Source organism: Elgaria multicarinata, chromosome 9 (genome assembly GCF_023053635.1).
Source record: "Elgaria multicarinata webbii isolate HBS135686 ecotype San Diego chromosome 9, rElgMul1.1.pri, whole genome shotgun sequence".
Lineage (NCBI taxonomy): Eukaryota > Metazoa > Chordata > Lepidosauria > Squamata > Anguidae > Elgaria > Elgaria multicarinata.
In genome coordinates this window covers 32,465,691-32,489,912 of record NC_086179.1, presented here as the reverse complement: position 1 = coordinate 32,489,912, position 24,222 = coordinate 32,465,691, and the positions used below count along the sequence as shown (strand labels likewise).

Sequence of the window (24,222 nt, the reverse complement as noted above, 5' to 3'; positions counted from 1 at the left end):
TGCGCTCCCTCCTGCTGTAGGGATTAACTGTTCCCATGCTGCAGCTGTGATGCTGTGGTGTTTTAAAGGAAAGAGCAGCCAAAGCGCTGCTGTAAAGGGGGAGAGAGCTGGCATGAGGGGAGCTTGCGATGGTGGGAGGAGAACTGCCAGACTCTGCTTGAGGTGAGCTTTAAGAGAGCTGGACGAGCTTGTAAGAGGAGTGCGCTGTGCTGACTAACAACACTACTTCTGTTTGGTCTGGATTCTGCCTCAGCTTTGTTAGCCCACATCCAATCCATCCTTGTGCCCAGACATTGGTTCCGGGCCTCTACTGCCTTCTCCTTGGCATTCCTTGGTATGGAAAGGGTGAATCTTTGAAGGAAGAATATGAGGAAGGCATTCATTAGTTCCAGCATTTGCGAGCTTCAACCTGGACCCCACAATGAACCTCCCCTGACTGGTCCGATGTGACTCTGAAATGATTCAGATCAGGAGGTAATTCATCATCCAACTGTTTCCACTTTACATGGCACGGAAAAAAGGAACGGGCTACTTTGTTTAGTTATTTATTTTTAACGCCCTTCTACCAGTGTGGCCTTCAAGGCAGTGACAACCACAAACCATGAAAATTGTGTTACAATAATAATAATAATACAATGTTGAAGTAAAACAATTACATTTATAAAAAGCGAGGGAAGTTCAATTCTTCAGCAATAAAAACAGCAACCCCTGCAACCCTGCCCCCAATTAAACCAAGGGGTTATCTTCATGGAGCCGAGTTGGCACTGCATTCCCCCCAAATCCCATGATTTCGCTCCTGCGGGCTTGCACCCTGTTATCCACACGCAAAGCAGTAAGTGCGGGGTTTATATGGATCATGGGAGGGGGGAGTTGCCGCTGCCATCACTGCTGCTCCTCCCTGGCTTTTTCCTGGGAATTGAAGCCAGGGGAAGGGAGAACCTTCCATCCAGGAAAAGGGAGACTCTTCTCCCCGCGGAGGCAACACAGGGGCGTCGCGGCGGCCATTCAGCTCACCGGCTTGCTCTTCCTCCCTGTTCAGGTGGAAGGCAACCAATCAGGGGTCACCGTCCACCCAGCCACGCCTCTGATGTGACCCTGGAGCAGCAGCAACAGATGGCAATGCGCCTTCTTCTCTGCGCTCCAAACAAAAAAGCTGGGGTAATCCCCCAACTTCTTTGCTTCGGAGCTTCAGGAAAAAGCCCCGAGATGCCTGCGCAGTGGCTTCTGCGTCAAATAATCGACCCCGAGCCACTGCGCACCCACTCCATGGTTTTCATCATGTATAGACAGCCCCCAAGAAAAACAGCAAGGAAAATCAACCGAAAAAGGATTCAGAACACTTACAGTGGAATCCTATGTATGTCTACTCAATATTAAGTCCTACTGATCATTTGATTTCAGTGCAGCTCCCTCCCAGGTGAGTGGGTGCAGATATGCAGTCTTAACCAGAAGTATTACTACCGTAACTACAAAAAGCTTGTATAAAGACTAACACCTGGCAAATAAACAAGATGGCGCCGGGCAAAAGTCTTTGACAGCAGGGCTGCATAATGGGGTGTTTCTCCCTTCAGGAAATTAGAACTCCATTCAAGCCAGGTGTTGGTGACTGAAGGGCTGCCTAGATGTTCCGAAAGCCCCACAGTGGTGTGTGGTGGCGCCGTGTTGTTTGGGTTGTACGATGCAGCAGCCATGTTGCAGCCATCATGGGGCTTTTCCACAAAGCTGTGTCTTAAAAAAGTCGGGGACTTTCCCTGACTTTCTCCTCCTACATCAGATTAGCCACCCCCATCCCCGCTACAGGGAAAGGGCGGGTTTTTTGGTTAAGGTGGCAGCAACCCGGCATTATATAGGCAGCTTCTGAGAAACAAATCCAATACACTAGGATGATCAACTGGGCAGCTTAGGGGGTGTTATTCAAATCCCCTTTTCACACTTTATCTGCACGCACTGTCAAGGTAATTTTTTTTAAAAAAATGGTTTTGTTTTTAGAAAGATCTGTCCCTGTTAGAGCTTGACAGATTTCCCTGGAGCTCCTGGCTTGACTAGCATTTGTGAGCCAAGCCACGGGCTCCTGGTGGAAAGTTGTGGACTCTGCAAGCAGGGGCACCAGCAGGGAGAAAGGAGACTTGCACACAATGATCAGCAGCGGGCAATTCCAGTGCTGGTCATTGTGCATAAAAGTTTGTCTCCCTTCTTCCTGCTTGAGCCCCAGCAGGGACAGGGGTGACTTTGACACACAATAACCACCAGCAGTTGGAAATTCCAGCCCCAGTCTTGTATGTAAAAGTTGCCTTTCTCCTTTCTGGGGTGCTGGCAGGGAGAACGACAAGTTTTACACATAGGACCAGTGTTAGAATTGACTACTACTAGTCATTGTGTGTAGAAGTTTTCGTTCTCCCCAGCAGGGAGAAGGGAGACTTTTACGCACAGAAACCCGTGGGTCCACCCACAGCATAGGCTGAGCTGGGTCAGCTTGCAGGCAAGTGAGCCAGAGTCCAGGGGGCTGAGCTGCCAAAAGCTGGGTTGGCTTGACCCCCTGCCCCCAATGGATTCCTCCAACATCTCTAGTGTTTGCTGCTATCGCTCGGTTTGGGTAGACACACTACTGCCCAAACCAGGCTACAGGAAACTTCTGGATTTCTAAAATGTTTGTTTGGGAAGTCCCTCAAAAGGCCCAATACACCCGGAAGGGTTAACACACAAAGGTGGGAGCAGGCTAGCTTCTGACAAAATGAATAGGCAGAATAGTGGCTGCACATTTTGCCTCATGAATCAGGTTCTACAAGAGCTAGAACCTCCTCCTCCTCCTCCTCCTCCTCCTCCTCCTCCTCCTCCTCCTCCTCCTCCATTCAGGCAAAACTGGTTGAAGTGTTTAACTCCCCAGATCAGACTCAGTGCTTCCCTGTCTATCTGTGCATAGTTTTTTTTCCGCAGCTGTGAGCGAGAGTGATGCAAATGCTATAGGGCGTTCACTGCCATCTTTCATAACATGGGATATTACTGCCCCTATGCCATATGGGGAGGCATCACAAGCTAGTTTCACTGTTAAATATGGGTCATAATGTGTGAGTACAGTGTCTGATGTCACCATTTTCTTTGCTTCCTTGAAGGCTTGTTCACACTGTTTCGTCCATTGCCATGTCCTTCCCACTTGTAGCAAGGTGTGCAAGGGATGTAGCACAGAGGCTAAGCTGGGCAGAAATCTGTTATAATAGTTAACAAACTCAAAGAAGGATCATAGCTGTGGCACATCTTTTGGCCTTGGAGCGTTTACAACTGCTTGGATTTTGTCTGCACACTTGTGTAGGCCTTGGGCATCAATGGTGTGGCCACAGTATAGAACTCACATTTGTTGCGTCATGCTCTGAGTCCATAGTCTGCCAGTCTGCAGAACTGTTTTGAGGTTTTGTAGATGCGTCTCATCATTCTCTCCGGTGACAATGATGTTATCTAAGTAGCACTGGGTGCCTGGACAGCCTTGTAGCACTTGGTCCATAGCTTTCTGCCAAAGCGCTGGTGCTGAAGCTACTTCAAAACCTAGTCTGTTATAATGATATAGCCCTTTATGTGTATTTATGGTAAGATACACCTTAGAATCTTCCTCTATTTCCATTTGTAAATAAGCCTCTGCCAGGTCTATTTTACTGAAACGTTGTCCCCTAGCTAGATTAGCAAAAATGTCCTCAATCCTGGGCAATGGATATTGTTCAGCCTGCAGTACTGGATTAATGGTAACCTTAAAATCACCTCAGATTTGGACAGCTCCAGTCTTCTTAGCTACGGGAACCACAGGTGTAGCCCATGGGCTCCAATCAACTTTTGAAAGAATTCCTTCAGCTTCCATGCTATCCAGCTCAGTTTCCACCCTTTTGCGTATGGTATATGGAACTGGTGGGCCCTGTGAAACTTGGGTGTGGCATTCTTCTGTAACACTATTTTGCCTTTGATGTGTCTTAGTGTGCCAATGCCAACTTTGAACACAGTCTCTGCACCATCCAATACCTTTTTCAGCCTACTCTCAGTTGACTCTGACATGGGAAGTGTGGCATGCAGTCTGTTGATGTCACTCCAATTTAGCTGTAGCTTCCTCAGCCAATCACGGCCCCAGAGTGCTGGTACACCTGTTTTCACAACATATAAGTCCAATACCGCTTCCTGGTTATTATATCGCACAGTTACAGGTTCCATTCCAATGGGGATAATCTTTTCTCCAGTATAAGTTATCAATTCTATTTTTGCAGGTCTTAATTTAGCATGTTTAAAATGCTGCTCAAATTCATGCTGTGGTATAACTGATACAGCAGAAGCAGTGTCCAGCTGCATTGATATTACTTTGCTATTCACTTTTGGTGTGAGCCATATTGCTTGCCTTGCTCTCCCCTTCACGTTATACATTTCCAGGCTATCTAGCCCTAATTCACCTTCATTATCAGGTTCTTCATCTTGCATGCACCTCTGTACGTTTTTTTATGTGATGTCTTGGTCATTTATCTTTATCTCTGTCATTAGCAATTGGTTGGCTTTTCTCTGAACGACAGGCTCTCTGAATATGTCCTATCTTATTGCATTTTCTGCATGTTTCACCCCTGAATCTGCATTGGGCTGGTGTGTGTGAACCTCTGCCACAATGATAGTATAGTTCATTTGTACCTGCTACTACCTGTTTGTATGTTATTGCATTTCTGATTTAAACTCTATTGCATCTCAAAGGGGCGGGCCTGCCAAAGGAAGTGAGGCAGGTGGCTACTAGGAGGAGGGCTTTCTCCGCTGTGGCACCCCGGTTGTGGAACGAGCTCCCCAGAGAGGTCCGCCTGGCGCCTACACTGTACTGCTTTCGTCGCCAGCTGAAGACCTTTTTATTCACTCAGTATTTTAACACTTAATTTTAACTTAAATTTAAATTTTACTGTTTTAACTCTGTATTTTAATCTTATATCAACTTTGCTGTGTGGTTTTATCCTGGTTGTGCTTTTTATACTGTATTTCGTAATTGTGTTTTAAACTGTTGGGTGTTTTACTGTGGTTTTAATTTTTGTGAACCGCCCAGAGAGCTTCGGCTATTGGGCGGTATAAAAATGTAATAAATAAATAAATAAATAAATACCAACATGTCCGGCCCTCAAAGGGACGTGCCCACCCAAACATGACCTTGGTCTCATGTCTGATTTCACAGTACACAATTAATTTGTTTGCATGCATCACCTGTGAAATTCCCTCTTCATCACAACAGTTAAAGCTGGAGGAGCCCTGCCCTCTTTTGTATCTGGTCATTCTAGAATAGCTCCTGCAGCTTTAGCTGTTGTGATGAAGAGGGAATTACACCAGGTGTTACATGCATACAAATGACACCGCCGAAGTTCTCTTTTCTGTGCAACTGTTAAAGACACAGAAGCCTTGTCCTCCTTTCCATATGGTCACTCTAATTCAGGGAGAAGACAATACTTTGCAATCGAGCAGACATAATAGTAATAAACAAAAAAGAAAACAAAACTACCTCATGACAAAAATGTTGCAGAAAAGGAAGAGGAAAATATACACCACTGGCTATGGAAATTAAAGAACTGTGGCAGCAGGAAAAAGTTACAATTATTCCATTAGTCATCAGTCACATCATTATTTTATTTTATTTTTTACAGAAAACCTTCAGAAACCAGGCCTACAAAAATACATCAATAAGCAAGAAAAACTTATCCAGACCCCTTGTGGTTAAGACAATGAGACAGAAGAAAGGGGTGGATATATTGGTGACTGTATCACTGTCTTAATGAGCAGTTTGAAATGGGCCCTAAATTTCCAATCTGGCCTGGGCCTATTACCAGCTTTGCCCGGCCCTGTCAACCAGCCAAGGATAGCCAGCTTGCCTGCACACAGTAGCAGCACACTTTGAGGCAAGTAATGACTGTGTACACCCCCATTCAGTGTTGGCTGTGATAGATGCCCAAAGAAGAAATATAAGGTGATTATTTTTTTTAAAAAAAACCCTCCTGCTACCCCCACCCCATCCCCAATGGACACAGAGTTCCTGAGGAGCTCTGTACCCAGGTCCCGGCTTCTCGCAGTTACTCCCGAGAAGCCGGGACAAAACTGTGATGGCGGGCCAGACATTCCATGGTCTTGGGATCATCCCGACTGCTGAAAAATCAGGGCTGAACTGCAGGGTGATATCCCGGGCCAAGGGAAGGATTGTCCCTCCCTGCTCCCGGGATGCCCTGTGCGTCATGTGGATGCACAGGGATGATCCCGGGGCAATCACCGGGATATCGCTTCTTCTAGCCATGCCCTTGGTCTGATCTAGCGTGGCTCTTCTTATGTTCTTACTATAAGGCATGTTCTTGTGTTCTTAGGTATATTCATAAATAAACCAAATATTACAGAACCTCCTAAGTGTCCAGTGCCTTCTCCCTTGTGGTTTAGGGGGAATGTGGGACCATCAAGGCAGCCCTCAGGTCAAGAGCTACTCCCAGGCAGCATATAATAGGTTCTTAATCAGGTCATGACATATTGTATGGCTGTGAGTGTGTGTATGTATGTCCACTCTGTTTATGTGTGTGTGTAGCTAAACTATTTTTATGTTATGCACAATACTGTATTTTTAGGTTTTTAAAATTTTGTACATCCCCCTCAGAGCTTTGGCTATTGGGCAGTAAAGAAATGTAATAAATGAAATGAATGGCATGTGCATAGGGAGAGGGGCCAGTGGATGCGAGTAGACAAAATCCCACTCTCCGCTCTACCCTTGTTTAACATGGCCTGGGTACAGGCCTGAGACCACCTCATCCCCAGGGCAGAGGGGCCAGATGTACCAAGAGTCTCCTTGGTATTTCTCACTTTAGGAAATTGGAGTGCCATTCAAGCCAAGGCAGGATCTACACTACTACTTTATAACAGTTTATAACTGCATTGGGGCCCAGGACATATTCCATATACCGTTTTCAAAACTCTTTCAAAGTGTTATATCCTGCTTGGTGTAGATCTGGCACAGGCGTTGGTGACCTAAGAAACAAAGCCCAAACATCAAGATGATCAACTGCTTTGTCAATGAAGCAAAATCATCTTATCTGGGAATGTTCCATCAGTCTTGAGCTGTGCCTGGACTGGTGCAATGTAACATGGGCTGCAGACCAATGCTCAGCTGAGACATGGCAGAAATGCTTTTCTAGCTTTTGCCTACTTTTGGAAACTATTGGTGGTGCAGGATTCTCTATAGCAAGACTTGCTATATACCAATGTTGAAGCTACGGGCCTAACTGGGGATGTCAGGCCTGTTTCCATATTATATATTTCCGCCTCGGAGCCTTCTCGGTGGTGGCTCCCACCCTCTGGAACACCCTCCCCCATGCAGTTCAGGAGGCATAAAAGGTGGCATGTTTTAAACACCTCCTGAAAATGCACTTGCTCATTCAAGTTTTCTCTGACTTGTAATTAAGTTCAATTAATCATATACAATTCCACTTTCCTGTTTCTTGTATTTCTTTGTATTGTATTGTTATTGTAGTGGAAATTGTTTTTAACAGTGTATTTTAAATGTAACTTTTATTGGCCATATATGCTGTGGGGACGAGGCAATTGGCTGTGGCTTCTCAGCATCCCGTATGCACGTCCTGTATGCGCATAAGAAAATACACAGACATCTCAGGAAATTGACGGACACCCACACCCTTCATGTTTACCATGAGCATACAGCAATGATAAGAGAGTTACTAATTACATGCATAGACAGGGTGGTTCTTTGGTCACCTTTACTCATGCCAACTTTTTATTTAGTTCCTTGTAGAGCCTGTTGAGAGTCTGCACTTTCTCTTCCAGTTTGCTAGCCTTTTCCCTGATCTCCATAGCTGTTTCAGCCTTGGCTCCCTCTGCCAGATGTTTAGCATCTTGAACAATGCCATAGGCATCGAACAGGAGAAACAGCCCGGCCGACGTGGCACTCAGCAGCCTGGCTCCTTTGCTCATCGCAAGGGTGGTCCCTGCAAAGGCCTTTTTCACATGTTTCACCCCCCTGAGTCCTCGGGATGTGCTTCCCGCAGCAGTGGCGCGCTTTGCTAACGCCTTCAAGCCGGGATTCGCACGAGCAATCTTCAGTGCCTTGACGTTCGTTTTTATCCCCTTTACAGCCTTGTACATATCGGGAACTTGACAAGCAACGTTGGAAACAAGATGTTTGACGTTTTCGCCCATAGCCCCGTTGTTTGGAGCTGATTCGGAGACGAAGTCTATTTCATCCGGACACATCGCCTTTCTCAAGCTTTTCTCGCATTCATTCATCAGCTCTTGTGCTTTTTTCCTTTCCTTTGAATTATTCACACTTTCATATAAAGAAGCGGAAAGGCCGGTCACTGTTGCCGCTGCCCCTAATCCAATCCCGGTGGCTGTGAGGATTAAACTCCCGCCTGCTGTGACAGGAGCCAAGGTGAGTCCCAGGATGGTCAAGAGGCCGGAAGAGGCGCTTGTGGAGTTGGCAGCAATGCTGGCGATGGTACAGTTCTTATGGGTCTCGTCTATGTTATTGGCCATTTCCCGAAGGCACCGGATGCACTTTTCAATCTCTTCTTTCTGGGCAGGAAATTCTTTTAGAAAGCAGGCAAAATATTCACTGGCCATTTCTTCCCAAGGGCTATTTCCTTCCTCGCTGTCAAAAATCAAAGTAATACAGTAAAATAAATAAATAAATAAAAGACACGTAAGGTACATTTGGGGGGGCTTTTACATAGCTCATATTAAAACAGCAGTGGGCATCCTAAATACTACTTCTAGGAATGTAAAAAAACACAGACAAAAACATTCCCAGTTGTTTGCCATGGATATGATGGTGATGACATTGCAGAAATACGATGAACTCTAAAATCTATTTGAGCATTTCTTTTAAGGAAGATCATCTTCCATATGGCACAGGATTTAAGGTGTGTGTGGGAAATGTAACAACCTGTCCTGCGACTCATTTGGAAAATGTGGAAGCATCTGGAGACATTGTGTGTATGAATGAGAGAAAGAGAACAGGGATTCCCCTATATTATTTTTATTTAGTTATTTATTTATTTTATTACATTTATATACCGCCCCAGAGCCAAAGCTCTCTGGGTGGTTCAAAAAAGCTAAAAACAGTAAACATCAAAAGTATACAAAAATTTATATTTTGATTTATAAATATAATAATGCTTTTCTGTGTGACTTTTCCTTTGCTTTGGCCTGGTGTTTTGATGCCAAAGGTAATGCCAGTGGAGCTAGGTAGCATTTATTTTCTATTTGTTTTATGCCATTTTATTAGCAGTCAATGTAGGCTTTTAGTGTATTGCTTCCTCCCTCTGAGTCATTTTGAAATACACTGGGAACAAAAACCAGGCACTTCTACACTTTGAAATAACAAGTGGGCCTCTATGACATTTATTTCTCTATCCTCTGGCCAAATACTTATTTCATTTATTATTCCCCCCTCACATGACTATTGGAAACAATACATCTATAAATATCATATATTTTCACACTAGATATCTAAAATGGCAATCATTATTACTCTTATTCCTCAGTCAGGGTCACACATGTTAAATATGTTGCGTGTAGCTCACCCTCTCTTTGTTTCTTTTACTCTTAAGTAAGCATGCAGGGGCAGTGATCTTTTGGAACCACTGTGTGTAGGTATGGGAGGTTTAGTTCTCCCCATCTCCCAGACACCTGTTTTCTGAAATCATTTCTGTTCTTCGAAGAGGTTGTGAAGGTGGACAAGACATCAAAATATACAGCTGCATTTGGGTGTCTCAAGGTGCTTTCAGGAGTAAGCAGAGTGCATTCTGGGATACTAGCAGGGAATTATACACTGGAAGACTTGTTATCACAGCAAACCACCACTATAATCAGTTCAAAGGCATGTCAAAGCTACTGTTTCTGTTTTTTTCCTGAAATGGTTGTGCAAAACCAGAATAAGGACTATTTTAAACATCTTTTAACAAGCAGCAACACTTTCTCCCTGATCCTTTCTTCTTATTTGCATAAGTGCTTGGTTTGTGGAAGATTAATTGCGCCAAAATTAATCCTATAATCCTCTCTAAAGGAGGAGAAAAAGTGGTTCAGGACACAAATGGGAAGGAAGGAGCCATCAAAAGGTAAAAAACATGAACCTGCAGGAGCTTACAAGGCACTGTGTACCATCAATGAGAATTACAGGCCACTCTCAAAGGCTTGACTGGAGTTTTTGTTGATTTCCCTTTTGAGCTCTTTGGACCAACCCGGAGGAGAAAAAAACACCTGAATGAATGAAATAGGCCAAGCTTCCACAGCAAAAGCAGAATGTTTGACTTGCATTCCCAGATGCATGTGTAGCGCAAAGCTAGATAAGCACCAAGGGTGAACATTTGGCTTTAGATAAAATCTTCGAAGAGGCTCAAATTGGACTGAGTTTGAGCTTCTGGTCCAAATCTCCAAATATGCTCCAAACGTATCTAGGTCACCATGTGTTCTACTTTACAGAGAAGACAGTCATCTATTTGAAGGGCTGCCAGAGGACACTCCTTTGTTTGAAGGGTGGAAAAAGTGCAGAAAAGGACAACTAAAATGATCAAGGAGCTGTGGGGGATGCTGGGATTGTTTAGCTTGGGGGAAAAAGAGGTGAAAGGGGGACAGATATAGGGGATCCGCACGTCGCTCCCAGTGCGCTTTTATGCAGTCCCAGTGCACCCCGAAAAGTTCAAGGTGGTCTGAGGGCTGCTTTTTAAACAATTTTTTTAAAAGAAAAAACAACTCCCAAATAATCACTCCCACCTGCTAAAATGTGTGGCTGCTGCAGCATAAAATTATTTATTTATTTATTTATTTATTTATTTATTTATTTATTTATTTAGCACCATCAGTGTACAGGCTATATAAATATCTTGTGGATCTTGTGTCTCCCAAGGAACTTGAAACTGTGTGGGGAGAAAAGATGGCATGAGAGCAGCCATCTTCTTTTTCATACAACTTCCCTGGAAGCCATCTCAACCCAAGTTTCCTCAGAGATTACTCCTTTCACAGATTGCTTCTCAGCTCAGGCATATTTTAAGCAAGTGCACAGTGTATAGCATGTACACTGATGGTGATATATATATATATATATATATATATATATATATATATATATATATTAATAATAATAATAATAATAATAATAATAATAATAATAATAATAATGTGATTCCTTTTCTGCATTTAAAGTTCTCCCCCAGAGATAATAAGACAGGTTTGATGGAGAACACGCCCTTTATTAAGCTCTGGACTTGGAACGTGCAGATTGGAAGAAGGAGTGCACAGAGTGCTTCCTCTTGCCGCACAAGGGACAGACAGAAAAGGAGATGACAGAGAGCGAGGGGGTGGCAGAAAAGAGAGAGAGAGACAGGGTGACAGAAAGAGAGGGAGGGAAAGAGAGAGGTGGTAGAAAGAGAATGAGGGTGAAAGAAGGTGGAACAGAAAAGGGTGGCAGAAAGGTTGGCAGAGAGAGAGAGAAAGGTGACAGAGAGAGAGCGGACATGGAAGAGAGAGAGAGAGAGAGAGAGAGGTAGGTGGTGGCAGCAGAGAAGGGGTGTCTTCACCCACTTTTGGCTCTGGTTTTGCCCCCCAACATTTGCCCCCCAACTGACTTTTCCTGTGAATCAGTGACCCTTCATAGAAAAGAAAGGCCCCCATTCCTGCACTGGAAGGGAGGGCATTGAGTAGCTGCAGAACAGGGCTTAAAGTATACATTTTTATTGCTTTGTTTATAAGCTTGTAAATTACTCTTCTGCTTCTTTTCAAATTAAGACTGGGAGTAGCCCTGGGAGTAGCCCTGTGGTTATCTTTTCTGTAGTTAAACTTGTTAAATACTTGTGGAATGATGGTCAATTATTAACACCCTGAATAATGCTTAAGGCTGCAAGGAGAACATAATTTTAGCAAACATATATTTAACATGGTTACCTCTCAGTTTCAGTCACATTCTGCAACATTTCCATGTCATAATCTCCATCTTCATCAAGGAGGCTTTCATCATATAGTTTGTCCAGTAGAAACTCAGGGATTCCCAAGGAGTCGTCATACTCAAAACAGTCTAAATCAGACCAACACAAAGCAAAACTCCCTCTTGTTATGCAGGGTTCATTAAAACGATATCACAATGTGTAAAGGCTAAGAGCAATCATCTCTCTAGAACAGGGGTGAAAAAGTGTGGCCCACAGATCACATGCGGGCCATCAAGCTGTTTCTGGTGGCCCACCAGACCGCCCAGTATCTGTTGTCACAGTGGCACTGCCTGGGGTTTCCCTTGCTGGTTCTAGCAAGGGAATCCCTCCCCTTATCTCTGATGTGATATGGGGAGGGTTTCCCTTGCTAGTGCAAGCAAGGCAATCACCCAGGCTTGTGTATGCGTGCTTATTTGAGTGTAGGCTTGTGCATGTATATGAGCACAAGTGCACACATGTGTGTTCCCGGTGCTGCCCAGTGTGGCCCTCAGAGCCAAAAAAGTTAGAAACATAGAGTCGTAAGAGTGTAGGCTCTGCAATTCAGGGTGCAGCTACAGCATCCCTAACAGATAGTTGTGCATCCCTGATCTAGAACATGAAACAATAACTATGAAACCACCTCTGAGCATGTGCAGAGATATTTCCATCATCTCTTGAGTTACCTGAGGCTGCCTGAAACATCTTAGATTAAGGCCAGGGCTCCAACCCAGAAGGCATAACCTTCAAGAAAGCTCTTAGGCTTTTGATATCACCTTCTAACTGAGCCTTTGAACTGGATATGCCAGGGACTGAAACTGGGATCTTCTGCAGGCAAAGTATGTGCCCAGCCATTGAGTTATGGCTCAGCCTTGAAGAGACCTACCCTCATATTCTTCAGAGGCCATTCCAGCTGGTCTCTTGGGGCTTCTAAATGCTTAAAAACCCTCTTCTCAGCTTGAATAATTCAAGTCTGCCTGGAAAGGAAAGAAAGTACAGAAAATAAGGATGAAGGCAGGTCATGGCAAAAAAATAATAATCAGCTGTTGTGAAATTATCGTCAGCTCCGTTGTTGCCATTTTTCATCTGCTAGTTAAAGTAATTATTACTGCATTGCTGATTTTGATATTATGATTTACATCTTAATGGCATATATCTTTTTAAATTATTTATCGATTTATGAAACTCAGTGTTTTGTAATATTATTTGAGTGGCTGCATACTGTTTTAGTTACACTTGGGTTGTTTTGGCACATCTAAATTGTATTTTTATGGTCTGTGGACTGCAGTAAACACAATTTGATTAAAGTATAATCATTGCTTCTGAATTCCTTGCTAACATCTGAACTCGGGGATTCTTCAAACATGAGACAAGCTGCTAAAAAGTTAATGTTCACTGTAATAGTGATTAGGGGTGTGATCTGCTCCTATTAGGAGCGTAGAAGCAGTAGCGGATTGGCCTGCTCCGCCTTACCCAGAGGCGGAGTAGGAGAGGACTGCGGACCCCTAGAAGCAAGGCGAAGAGAAGCGCCCATTTTTCGGAGCTCCTAGTTCAGGCGGAGCGCTCCGGTCGCCATCTTGAAAACATTTCGCCATAGGATTGCATTGCGGCAAATAATCGCGCATAACTAGGTTGTTTTTGAAGCTATCGTTCTGGAAATTCTTGTGCTCAGAGAGTCGTGGATGGGGGTCATTTTGAGACCACTCTCACCTCTCTGCGTCGTGTGGGTCGCGTGCTATATTTTTTTGAAAATTGGGTCAACCGCGCGGCTCAAACGGCGTTTTCGGCTTTTCGCCCATAGGATTGCATTGTGGAAAAGAATCGGGGATAACTGGGGGGGGGTTTACGCTATCGTTCTGAAAATTCTTGTGCACAGAGAGTCGTGGATGGGGGTCATTTTGAGACTACTCTCAACTTTCTGCGTCCTGCAGTTCACGTGCAATATTTTGTTAAAAATCGGGGTTTGGGTTTTTTTTATTTTTTTGGAAGCGATGACAGGCACATTCAACTCCCAATCCTGATGAGAATTGATCTCCTCAGAAAGCATCATCCTCCAATCCCAGTGTTGGAGGGGGGACTAAGGCAGACCCAACCTGAGAACTTTCTGTTTTGTGTCTCTTTGTGGGTTGGCGTTCGTGGAGGGAAGACTAGTTAGTTAGTGCTCCTGCTTTGGACTTTGGAGATAGATTAGGATAGATTTAGTTTGGCGTGTGTGTGTGTGTGTGTTTGTTTGCTTCTTTCTGACTTATAGCTTAGTTTGCCCTGTGTTTTTCCCTTATTTTGATTTAATATAAACTTTATTTTTAAATTTTGGAGTGTGTGTTTGGTGGGTTGGTTGGGTTGGTTGCCCCCCCCTTCCCTCTATTAAAGCCTGACTGTTCTGCTTTTGTGAAAGCTTTCCTTTGAAAGCATACACAAACTTCTTGTCCCATTTCCCTACATTTATTAGTAATATTCTTAAACATATTTTATTATATTCTTTTACATAGTCTTAGTAGTATATTAGTATATTCTCATACATATTATTAGTAGTATTCATATTTTGTTCTTCTTATAGTAGTAGTGTTTGGTTGGTTCTTTTCCCCCCCTCCCCTCTCTTAAATCCTGATTGTGTTTCCTTCTATCTTCTATATACCAAAAAATACCAAAAAAAATTATTCTCTTTTTCTTCTCTGTGTAACTTGGACTGAGTGTGCTGCTTTTGTGAAGTTCAACAGGCAGCCACAGATTGAGCATTTTGGGGAAAGCATACACACACTTCTTGTCCCATTTCCCTACATTTATTAGTAATATTCTTAAACATATTATTACATTCTTTTACATATTCTTAGTAGTATATATATATTAGTATATTCTCATACATATTAGTAGTAGTATAATATTTTATTCTTCTTGTCCCATTTCCCTACATTTAAACATATTATATTCTTCTTATACATATTCTTAGTAGTACCTTATACATAGTATTAGTAGTATTAATATTTTATTAGTCATCATGAAAAGAGGAAGCAGGCGTGCTGAAAGCAGCAAGGCTCAGGCTGCCAGCAGTAAGCAGGCTGCCTCTCCTCCTGTGAAAATCAAACGGGCAACTCCTTGGCTGACTGCTCCAAAACAGAAGCAGGACAAGCAGCAGGCAGAGCCACTCTCTTCTGCAACTTGTGCCCGGCATTCTCTTTTTGAGGGTGGGAATGGGAAAAGTGCCCGTTTGCAAGAGGCACGTGGCAGCAGTGCCATTAGAGGAGGAGGAGTATCCCCAACTCCTTCATTCTCCTTTCAGCCCACGAGCCCACTGATGGACCTAGACAAGGTCCTCAGCACAGTGGAGGGGGGGGAGGCGGAGGAGGCGGTGGGCCTCCAGGATGTGGGGGCTGAGGAGGAGCAGCAGCAGGCCGAGGCTCTCTCCCCAGTCTCATCCCACACCCCTGTTTCTGTGGCAACACCAGAGAGCTCAGGCGGGCAATTGGTGGTGTCACCACGGAAACGAAAGACAAGCATCGTGTGGGACCACTTTGAGTTGGGAGCGGATCCCCGCTTTGCTGTCTGTCGCCACTGCAAACTCAGCCTAAGCAAGGGTTCATCGACAGGGCATTATGGAACCAGCAGCATGAAGATGCATCTTAAGAGGCAGCACCAGTCGGTCTTGATGGGGAAAGAGGCGGGCAAGGCGACTGGTTCCAGGGGAAAGCCGAAGGCGGCTGCTGCTGCTGCTGCTGATGCTGGCACTTCCAGTCTCAGCTCTCCATCTCCCATCCCCACAAGGGTTAGTCAGGCAACCCTGCCGGAAATGGGGTGGGGGAAGTATGGAACCACAAGATGGCGTTTTCCAACGCCCTCCCAGATCACCACGTCAATCGGTGAGATGGTGGCGTTGGACGACCAGCCATTCAGCCTCGTCGACAACGCAGGCTTCAAGAGGCTGATGGCGCTTGTGGTGCCATACTATAAGCTGCCATGTCGCACCACCCTGAGCAGGCGGGTGGTGCCTTCCCTGTACCGTTCCTGCAGGGAGTTAGTGCTGGGTCGTCTGTGCCAGGCAGAGGCACGGATGGTGCACTTCACCTCGGACATTTGGTCCAGCGAGGGCGGAGTGCACGCTTACCTGTCCCTGACGGCACACTGGTGGGCAGCCGTGGGGCAGGAAGGATCCAGCACTACAGGGACTGGCAAGGAGGGCTACTGCTGGGCCCTCCTCCACACGCAAGTGATGGACCAGTCCCACACGGCAGCGGAGATTACGGAGGCCATGAACCGCATGGTGGATGGGTGGCTAGCTGGGCAGAAGGTCACCCGCGGTTACATGGTCATGGACGGGGGAGCCAACATGGTGAAGGCGGTGCGCGACGGCGGATTCGAGGGCGCCCGCTGCATCGCGCACGTCTTGAACCTGGTGGTGAGGGATGGCCTTGGGATGGGCAGCAGCAAGCCCAACCTCGGTCCCCTGTCCGGGATCCGTAACCTCCTGGAGAGCTGCAGAAAGGTGGCAGGCCATTTCCACCACAGCGTCAAGGGCAGTCGCTTGCTGCGGGAGAAGCAGGAGGAGTTGAATCTCCCGCAGCACAGGCTAGTGCAGGATGTGGTGACACGCTGGAACTCCACCTACCTGATGCTGGAGCGGATGGTGGAGCAACAGAGTGCCATCCACGACTTGTTCAGGGTCAGGGACATGGGCGTCCACCACATGGGCAAGCAGCAGTGGGACGCCATGTCCCAGCTGGTGGCGGTCCTCAAGCCATTCCTGAACGCCACCGAGACCCTGAGCAAAAGCTCTGCCCTCCTCAGCCAGGTGATCCCTGTATGCAGGCATCTCCAGAAACAGATGGGCGACTTTCTGGAGTACAGGGATTCCGTCACCGGCAGGCGCTTCGAGCCCGAGGTCCGCGAAGCGGTGACTAGGCTGAGGGACGGCGTGACGCGGAGGCTGGAGCCCATCCAAACCGACAGGGTCCACATGTTGGCAGCCATGTGCGACCCTCGTGTGAAGGATGGGCTTTGTGGGCCAAATAGCAGGCAGCACTGGGTGGAAACGCTGGTGGGCGAAGTGCGGGCGGCATGGGCCAAGAGGGTGGGGCAGAGTGAGGCAGAGGAGCAGGCCACCCCTCCCCGCAGCAGCACCAGCAGCACCAGCAGCCGCCTCACGTGCATCCCTCCCAGCAGCAGCACAGGCGAGGGGTATTGGGAAGAGGCTCTGCACACCGTGTTTGGGCAGAGACCCTCCCCAGCCACCAGCCAGGATGACGCTGCAACCACCGTGCAGCGTTACCTGTCAGAGCCCATCGAGGACTCCTCCACGGACCCCCTGGCCTACTGGTCATCCCGTTTTCAGATTTGGCCGGACCTGTCGCGGGTGGCCATGGATCGACTCAGCTGCCCACCCACCAGTGTTCCAAGCGAGAGGGTGTTCTCTATGGCGGGCGACATAGTGACCCCTCACCGCTCTCGCTTGGAGCCGGACTTGGTGGAGCAGCTGGTCTTTCTGAAGGGCAATCTACCCCTGCTGGGATACCCCACCCTCAAGCCCTCGTGGGAATGACAGGCAGGCTCCCTTTAATTCCACCCCTCCTTTGGTTGGCAGGCACACTACAGTTCAGGCAGGCTGGTTTTTTCTTTTTATTATTATTTTTATTATATTTTTCTTCTTCTTCTTCTTCTTCTTCTTCTTCTTCTTATTATTATTATTATTATTATTATTTAGTGGCTGTGTTACAGTTCACAACATCAACTCTGAATCATTACATTCGTCTCTGTAGGCACTAGGCAGAGTTTGTCACCGTGCGTGTGTGTGACTGACTGTGAGGGCAAAGCACCGCACTTGAGTTCATTTCATTTCTGTGGCGTCCGGTACAGCTTAGTCAACTCATCCGGATAGTTTTCCACCCAGTTCCAAAAGACTCCATGATTGACTGCACGTGTTTAGGTGAGGTGCAAGCAGGGGGCAAGGCAATGCCTGGCACCACCACCACTAGCCAGGCTGCCTCTCTCCAGCAGTCCACGGGTCGCCCTTTGGAGTGCCCTTGGCTGGGAGTGGAAGACGTACTCCCTGATCCAGAAGTATGGTTTTTTGAGAAGCAAGCTGTCACTTGAACTCATGAGCCTCTGTGCAAAAGCTGTCCTTGTGTGTGTGGTTGTGAGTGTTACTGCAGCTGCCTGTCTCGCTGCGAAAATGAAACAGGCGAGTCCTCGCCTTTGAGAAGCAACCTTTCACTTGAACTCATGGAAGTCATTGACTTCAGCACAGCCACTACATAGAGGCTGTGGTCCTCCAGGATCTGGGTGACTCGATCAGTGTGCTGATTTTGAGAAGCAACCTTTCACTTAAACTCATTCAGTTCCCCAATTGAGGGTGAGGGAGGTTAAACTCCAGCAGTCCACGGGTCGCCCTTTGGAAAGCTCAGGGATCAGATGCACTATTCGTGATCCAGTCTGGTGATTTTTGGAGAAGCAAGCTGTCACTTCAACTCATGGACTTCCCCAATTGTGGCTGGTACTCCAACAGTCCACCGAACTCCCATAGCACAGCCACTTAGTGCATAGGGACAGTTTAAGTTTCCTGAGAAGTGAGCTCTCACTTCGACTCATGACAGCCATTGACTTCACCACAGCCACTACTGTGGATGCTGTGGTCCTCCAGGATGTGGGTGAGGATTAGTAGCAGAAGCTGGTCCAGCTTCTCTCCCCGGTCTCGTCCCACCCCTCTTCCGCTGTAACGCCCTCTTTGAGAAGCAAGCTGTCACTGAAACTCATGAAAGCCATAGACTTCCGAAGCAACCTTTCACTTCAACTCATTGACTTCCCCTTTGAGAAAAAGCTAAGCTCCAGTAATGCACCGTTTGTCCGTGGGACAGCTCTCTTACGAGAAGCTGCACTGCATATGCAGCAGTGCCATGGCTTTGAGAAGCCGAGACCCATCCCAGCCACCGGGAACCGGAGGAAAACTCCAGCAGTCCACGGGTCGCCCTTTGGATAGCTCGGGGATCAAATGGAGTCCTTGATCTGTGTGCTGATTTTGAGAAGCAACCTTTCACTGAAACTCATTCACTTCCCCTATGTGCGGGAGGTACTCCAGCAGTCCACCGATCGCCCGTAGCACAGCCACTAGCAAAGCCACTACAGTGGATGCTCTCTTCTCTCTCTCTCTCTCCTCAGACTCATCCAACCCCTCTTCCTCTTCCCCTTCTGCTGTAACCCCTCTTTGAGAAGCAAGCTTTCACTTAAACTCATCATTCACTTCCCCAATTGAGGGAGGCAAAGTCCAGCAGTCCAAGGGTCGCCCTTTGGAGGGCTCAGCAGCAATGTTAATCCTCCAAGCATGCACACAAATCTTCCATACTCAAAGTAACTGCTTCAATAACTAGTAGCTCCTTTAGCCTGCCTGCCTGCCTGCCTGCCTGCCTGCCTGCCCGCCCGCCTGCCTGCCTGCCTGCCCATGCCCGCCTGCCCGGGAGCCGTCCTTGTGAGGTAGCTGGATCTGCTGGGACTCCCCCAGAGATCTATGGCATACCTGTGCAAGGTACCAGCTCCTTTGTGCCTGCCTGCCTGCCTGCCCGCCTGCCTGCCTGCCTGCCTGCCTGCCTGCCTGCCTGCCCATGCCCGCCTGCCCGGGAGCCAGCAGTCCACGGGTCGCCCTTTGGAGAGCTCAGGGATCAGATGCACTATTCGTGATCCAGTCTGGTGATTTTTTGAGAAGCAAGCTGTCACTTCAACTCATGGACTTCCCCAATTGCGGCTGGTACTCCAACAGTCCACCGAACTCCCGTAGCACAGCCACTTAGTGCATAGGGACAATTTAAGTTTCCTGAGAAGTGAGCTCTCACTTCGACTCATGACAGCCATTGACTTCACCACAGCCACTTCTCGGTGGATGCTTTGTTCCACCAGGATGTGGGTGAGGAGGATTAGTTGCAGCAGCTGGTCGAGCGTCTCTCCCCAGTCTCGCAATTAAAGTTATCTGAGAAGTGAGCTCTCACTTCGACTCATGACAGCCATTGACTTCACCACAGCCACTTCTCGGTGGATGCTTTGTTCCACCAGGATGTGGGTGAGGAGGATTAGTTGCAGCAGCTGGTCGAGCGTCTCTCCCCAGTCTCGCAATTAAAGTTATCTGAGAAGTGAGCTTTCACTTCGACTCATGACAGCCATTGACTTCACCACAGCCACTTCTCGGTGGATGCTTTGTTCCACCAGGATGTGGGTGAGGAGGATTAGTTGCAGCAGCTGGTCGAGCGTCTCTCCCCAGTCTCGCAATTAAAGTTATCTGAGAAGTGAGCTCTCGCTTCGACTCCAAGTTCAGACACTTGAGCACAGCCCCTACGGTCGAGGCGCAGCTGGCCGTGCCTCTCTCCCCAAGCACTGTCTGCATAGGGACAGTTTACGTTTCCTCCTGAGAAGTGAGCTTTCACTTCGACTCATGAGAGCCGTTGACTTCACCACTTGAGCACAGCCCCTACGGTGGAGGCACTGCTGGCCGTGCCTCTCTCCCCAACCACTGTCTGCATAGGGACAGTTTCAGTTTCCTCCTGAGAAGTGAGCTTTCACTTCGACTCATGACAGCCGTTGACTTTACCAGCCACTTTGTGTGGGATGCTGTGGTCCTCCAGGATGTGGGGATTAGTAGCAGTCGCTGGTCCAGCTTCTCTCCCCGGTCTTGTCCCACCCCTCTTCCGCTGTAACCCTCTCTTTGAGAAGCAAGCTGTCACTGAAACTCATGGACTTCCCCTCCCTACGGTTGAGGCGCAGCTGGCCGTGCCTCTCTCCCCAACCACTGTCTGCATAGGGACAGTTTCAGTTTCCTCCTGAGAAGTGAGCTTTCACTTCGACTCATGAGAGCCGTTGACTTCACCACTTGAGCACAGCCCCTACGGTTGAGGCACTGCTGGCCGTGCGTCTCTCCCCAACCACTGTCTGCATAGGGACAGTTTCAGTTTCCTCCTGAGAAGTGAGCTTTCACTTCGACTCATGACAGCCGTTGACTTCACCACTTGAGCACAGCCCCTACGGTGGAGGCACAGCTGGCCGTGCCTCTCTCCCCAACCACTGTCTGCATAGGGACAGTTTCAGTTTCCTCCTGAGAAGTGAGCTTTCACTTCGACTCATGACAGCCATTGACTTTACCAGCCACTTTGTGAGGGATGCTGTGGTCCTCCAGGATGTGGGGATTAGTAGCAGTAGCTGGTCCAGCTTCTCTCCCCGGTCTCGTCCCACCCCTCTTCCGCTGTAACCCTCTCTTTGAGAAGCAAGCTGTCACTTCAACTCATGGACTTCCCCTCAGAGAAAAAGCTAAGCTCCAGCAGTCGACCGATCGCCCGTAGCACAGCCACTACGTTTCCTGAGAAGTGAGCTCTCACTTCAACTCGTCTTGTAGTGCGCCCGCCGAGTTGAGCACAGCCACTACAGTGGAGGCGCCTGCCCGCCTGCCTGGGAGCCGTCCTTGTGAGGTAGCTGGATCTGCTTGGACTGACTCCCCCGCAGATCTATGGCTTACTTGTGCAAGGTACCAGCTTTTCTGGGCCCGCCAACCCATGCCTGCCTGCCTGTCTGCCCGCCTCCCCTGGGGTGCTGCTGTGGTGGGGCATCTGCCAGGACTGACTCCTCGCCTGCTCTGCCCGCCTGGTGCCTGGGAGATGGGCTTTGCGGTTCGTGCCCAGCACCCTCCGGCACGCTTGCTCCCAGTCGTCCTCCTCTGTGCCCCTCAAGGCGTAACTGCTGGCTTAGAAAGAAACAACCAGCCATCTTTGCCTCACTTGCTCCTTGCGCCCGCTTACGGGTTGGTTTGCTATGCGTTAGTGCTCAAGCCATCCTTGCGGCACTACAATGCATGCTGCCTGCCTGCCTGCCTGCCTGCTTTCCCTCCCTTCTCCCCTTCCCGCCTTGCAGGGATGGTGGATGTGTCTTGCTTTGACTCAGGGGAGAAGTCCTTCCTGCGCTCACTTAGACTTTATCAAGTTCAATAATCCCTTTTTCAAATGTGCAAGAAGATTTAGGGTTATCTCGTGGCATGTTGGGATTGCCTTGGAACTGGCCCCATTGAGCTGTCTGCAATTGCAACTTTAAATCCCTGACATACTGGAGTGTCCGAATTTCAAAACTTCCCCTAACATCAGGGGATGATGGGATTGCCTTGAAACTTGGTGTCCATGGGGACACATGGGTAAGCTGTCATGGGACCAAAGGATAGGTTTCTAACGTGCAAATTGACGTAGTTGTAGAATGGGACTTGATTTGGGGTGAGTTAAAAAGTTTAAGCCGCGCCAAAAATCAGGGGATGATGGGATTGCCTTGAGTGTGGGCGTCCCTGTGGACACATGGATAAGCTATCATGGTGGTGAGTTTGAGGTTTCTAACATGCAAATTGACGGAGCTATCCCAAGGGGTGTGAATGGGGTGCCCGATTTTCAAAAATTCGCCAAAAATTAGGGGATGATGGGATTACCTTGAAACTTGGCGTCCATGTGGACAAGTGGATAAGCTATCCTGGTGCCGACTTTGAGTTTCTAACATGCAAATTGACGTAGTTGTAGAATGGGACAATTTGGGGTGAGTTAAGCCATGCCAAAAATCAGGGGATGATGGGATTGCCTTGAGTGTGGGCGTCCCTGTGGACACATGGATAAGCTCTCATGGTGCCGAGTTTGAGGTTTCTAACATGCAAATTGACGGAGCTATCCCAAGGGGTGTGAATGGGGTGCCCGATTTTCAAAAATTCCCCAAAAATCAGGGGATGATGGGATTGCCTTGAAACTTGGCGTCCATGTGGACACGTGGATAAGCTATCATGGTGCTGAGTTTGAGGTTTCTAACATGCAAATTGACGGAGCTATCTAAAGGGGTGTGAATTAGGGTTATGGGTGTTGCGTTAGAGGGTAGAGCCGCGCCAAAAATCAGGGGATGATGGGACTGCCTTGAGTCTGGGCATCCATGTGGACACATGGATAAGCTGCCCTGGTGCCGAGTTTGAGGTTTCTAACATGCAAATTGACGGAGCTATCCCAAGGGGTGTGAATGGGGTGCCCGATTTTCAAAAATTCGCCAAAAATCAGGGGATGATGGGATTGCCTTGAAACTTGGCGTGTGTGTGTATACGCCCATGAGGTGTCATGGTGCCAAACGTGAGGTTTCTAACTTCAACAGAAAAAAAGTTGTATAATTTTTTAGCTTTCAATGCAACCCTATGGGGGGGAAAAACGGAGCTCCGGATCCGGAGCTCCGAGCGGAGCGGAGCGGAAGTGGGCGGAGTGGGGGCGGAGTGGAGCGACCCGCTCCGGAAAATGGCGGATCTGCAAGTGAAGCGGAGCGGGGGGTCCGTGCACACCCCTAGTATATACTAGGGGTGTGATCCGCTCCGATTAGGAGCGTAGAAGCAGTAGCGGATTGGCCTGCTCCGCCTTACCCAGAGGCGGAGTAGGAGCGGACCGCGGACCCCCTAGAAGCAAGGCGAAGAGAAGCGCCCATTTTTCGGAGCTCCTAGTTCAGGCGGAGCGCTCCGGTCGCCATCTTGAAAACATTTCGCCATAGGATTGCATTGCGGCAAATAATCGCGCATAACTAGGTTGTTTTTGAAGCTATCGTTCTAGAAATTCTTGTGCTCAGAGAGTCGTGGATGGGGGTCATTTTGAGACCACTCTCACCTCTCTGCATTGTCTGGGTCGCGTGCTATATTTTTGTGAAAATCGGGTCAACCGCGCGGCTCAAACGGCGTTTTCGGCTTTTCGCCCATAGGATTGCATTGAGGGAAAGAATCGGGGATAACTGGGGGGGGGTTTAAGCCACTGAGAGATCAAGGAGAATCAATAGAGTAACACTCCCCCATCTTTCTCCTAACCTAAGTCATCATACAGGGTCACCAAGGCTGTTTCCATGCCCAAACCAGGCCTGAAACCTGACTGAAATGGATCCAGATAATCAGTCTCATCAGGGCCAGTGCTATCATTAGGCCAGCTAGGCAGCCGCCTAGGGCGCAGACCTCAGAGGGGCCCAGTACTGACCTTTAAGGGCCACAGTTTTATATAAATTAGCTGTTTTTTTTTAAAAAAAAACAGAATAAAAGGAAAATATAATAGTTCAGAAACTCTTCTTGAATAGGCTGACCATCGGCACCGGATAATTCCGGAAACCTCTGAGGAACACACAGGATCCGGAGGATCCAGAGTGGGCCACCGAAACACCGGGGCAGGGGGGTTGTAGACTCGGCCGCGGCCGCCTTACTTGCCTGCAGCCGTTTTTTCGGGTGCAGCGGTGGCGGCAGCCATCTTGAATTAGAACCCAAACTCTCACGAGAATCACGCGAGTTGTC

General features: G+C 47.8%; 1 protein-coding gene across 2 annotated transcripts in view; it reads right to left on the bottom strand.

Annotated features, from left to right (window-relative positions):
* Positions 1-5,656: 5,656 nt before the first annotated feature.
* The window catches only part of LOC134403359 (apolipoprotein L2-like), a 52,133-nt gene continuing 33,567 nt past the window's right edge, over positions 5,657-24,222 (bottom strand). For both annotated transcript variants that reach the window (XM_063133456.1, XM_063133457.1), the window contains 3 exons: positions 12,823-12,913; positions 11,920-12,049; positions 5,657-8,629 (listed from right to left, as the gene is read on the bottom strand). In XM_063133456.1, coding sequence (XP_062989526.1) covers positions 7,744-8,629; positions 11,920-12,049; positions 12,823-12,844 — 1,038 coding nt within the window. In that variant the 5' untranslated portion in view covers positions 12,845-12,913 and the 3' untranslated portion in view covers positions 5,657-7,743. The remainder of the gene's footprint in view (positions 8,630-11,919; positions 12,050-12,822; positions 12,914-24,222) is intronic.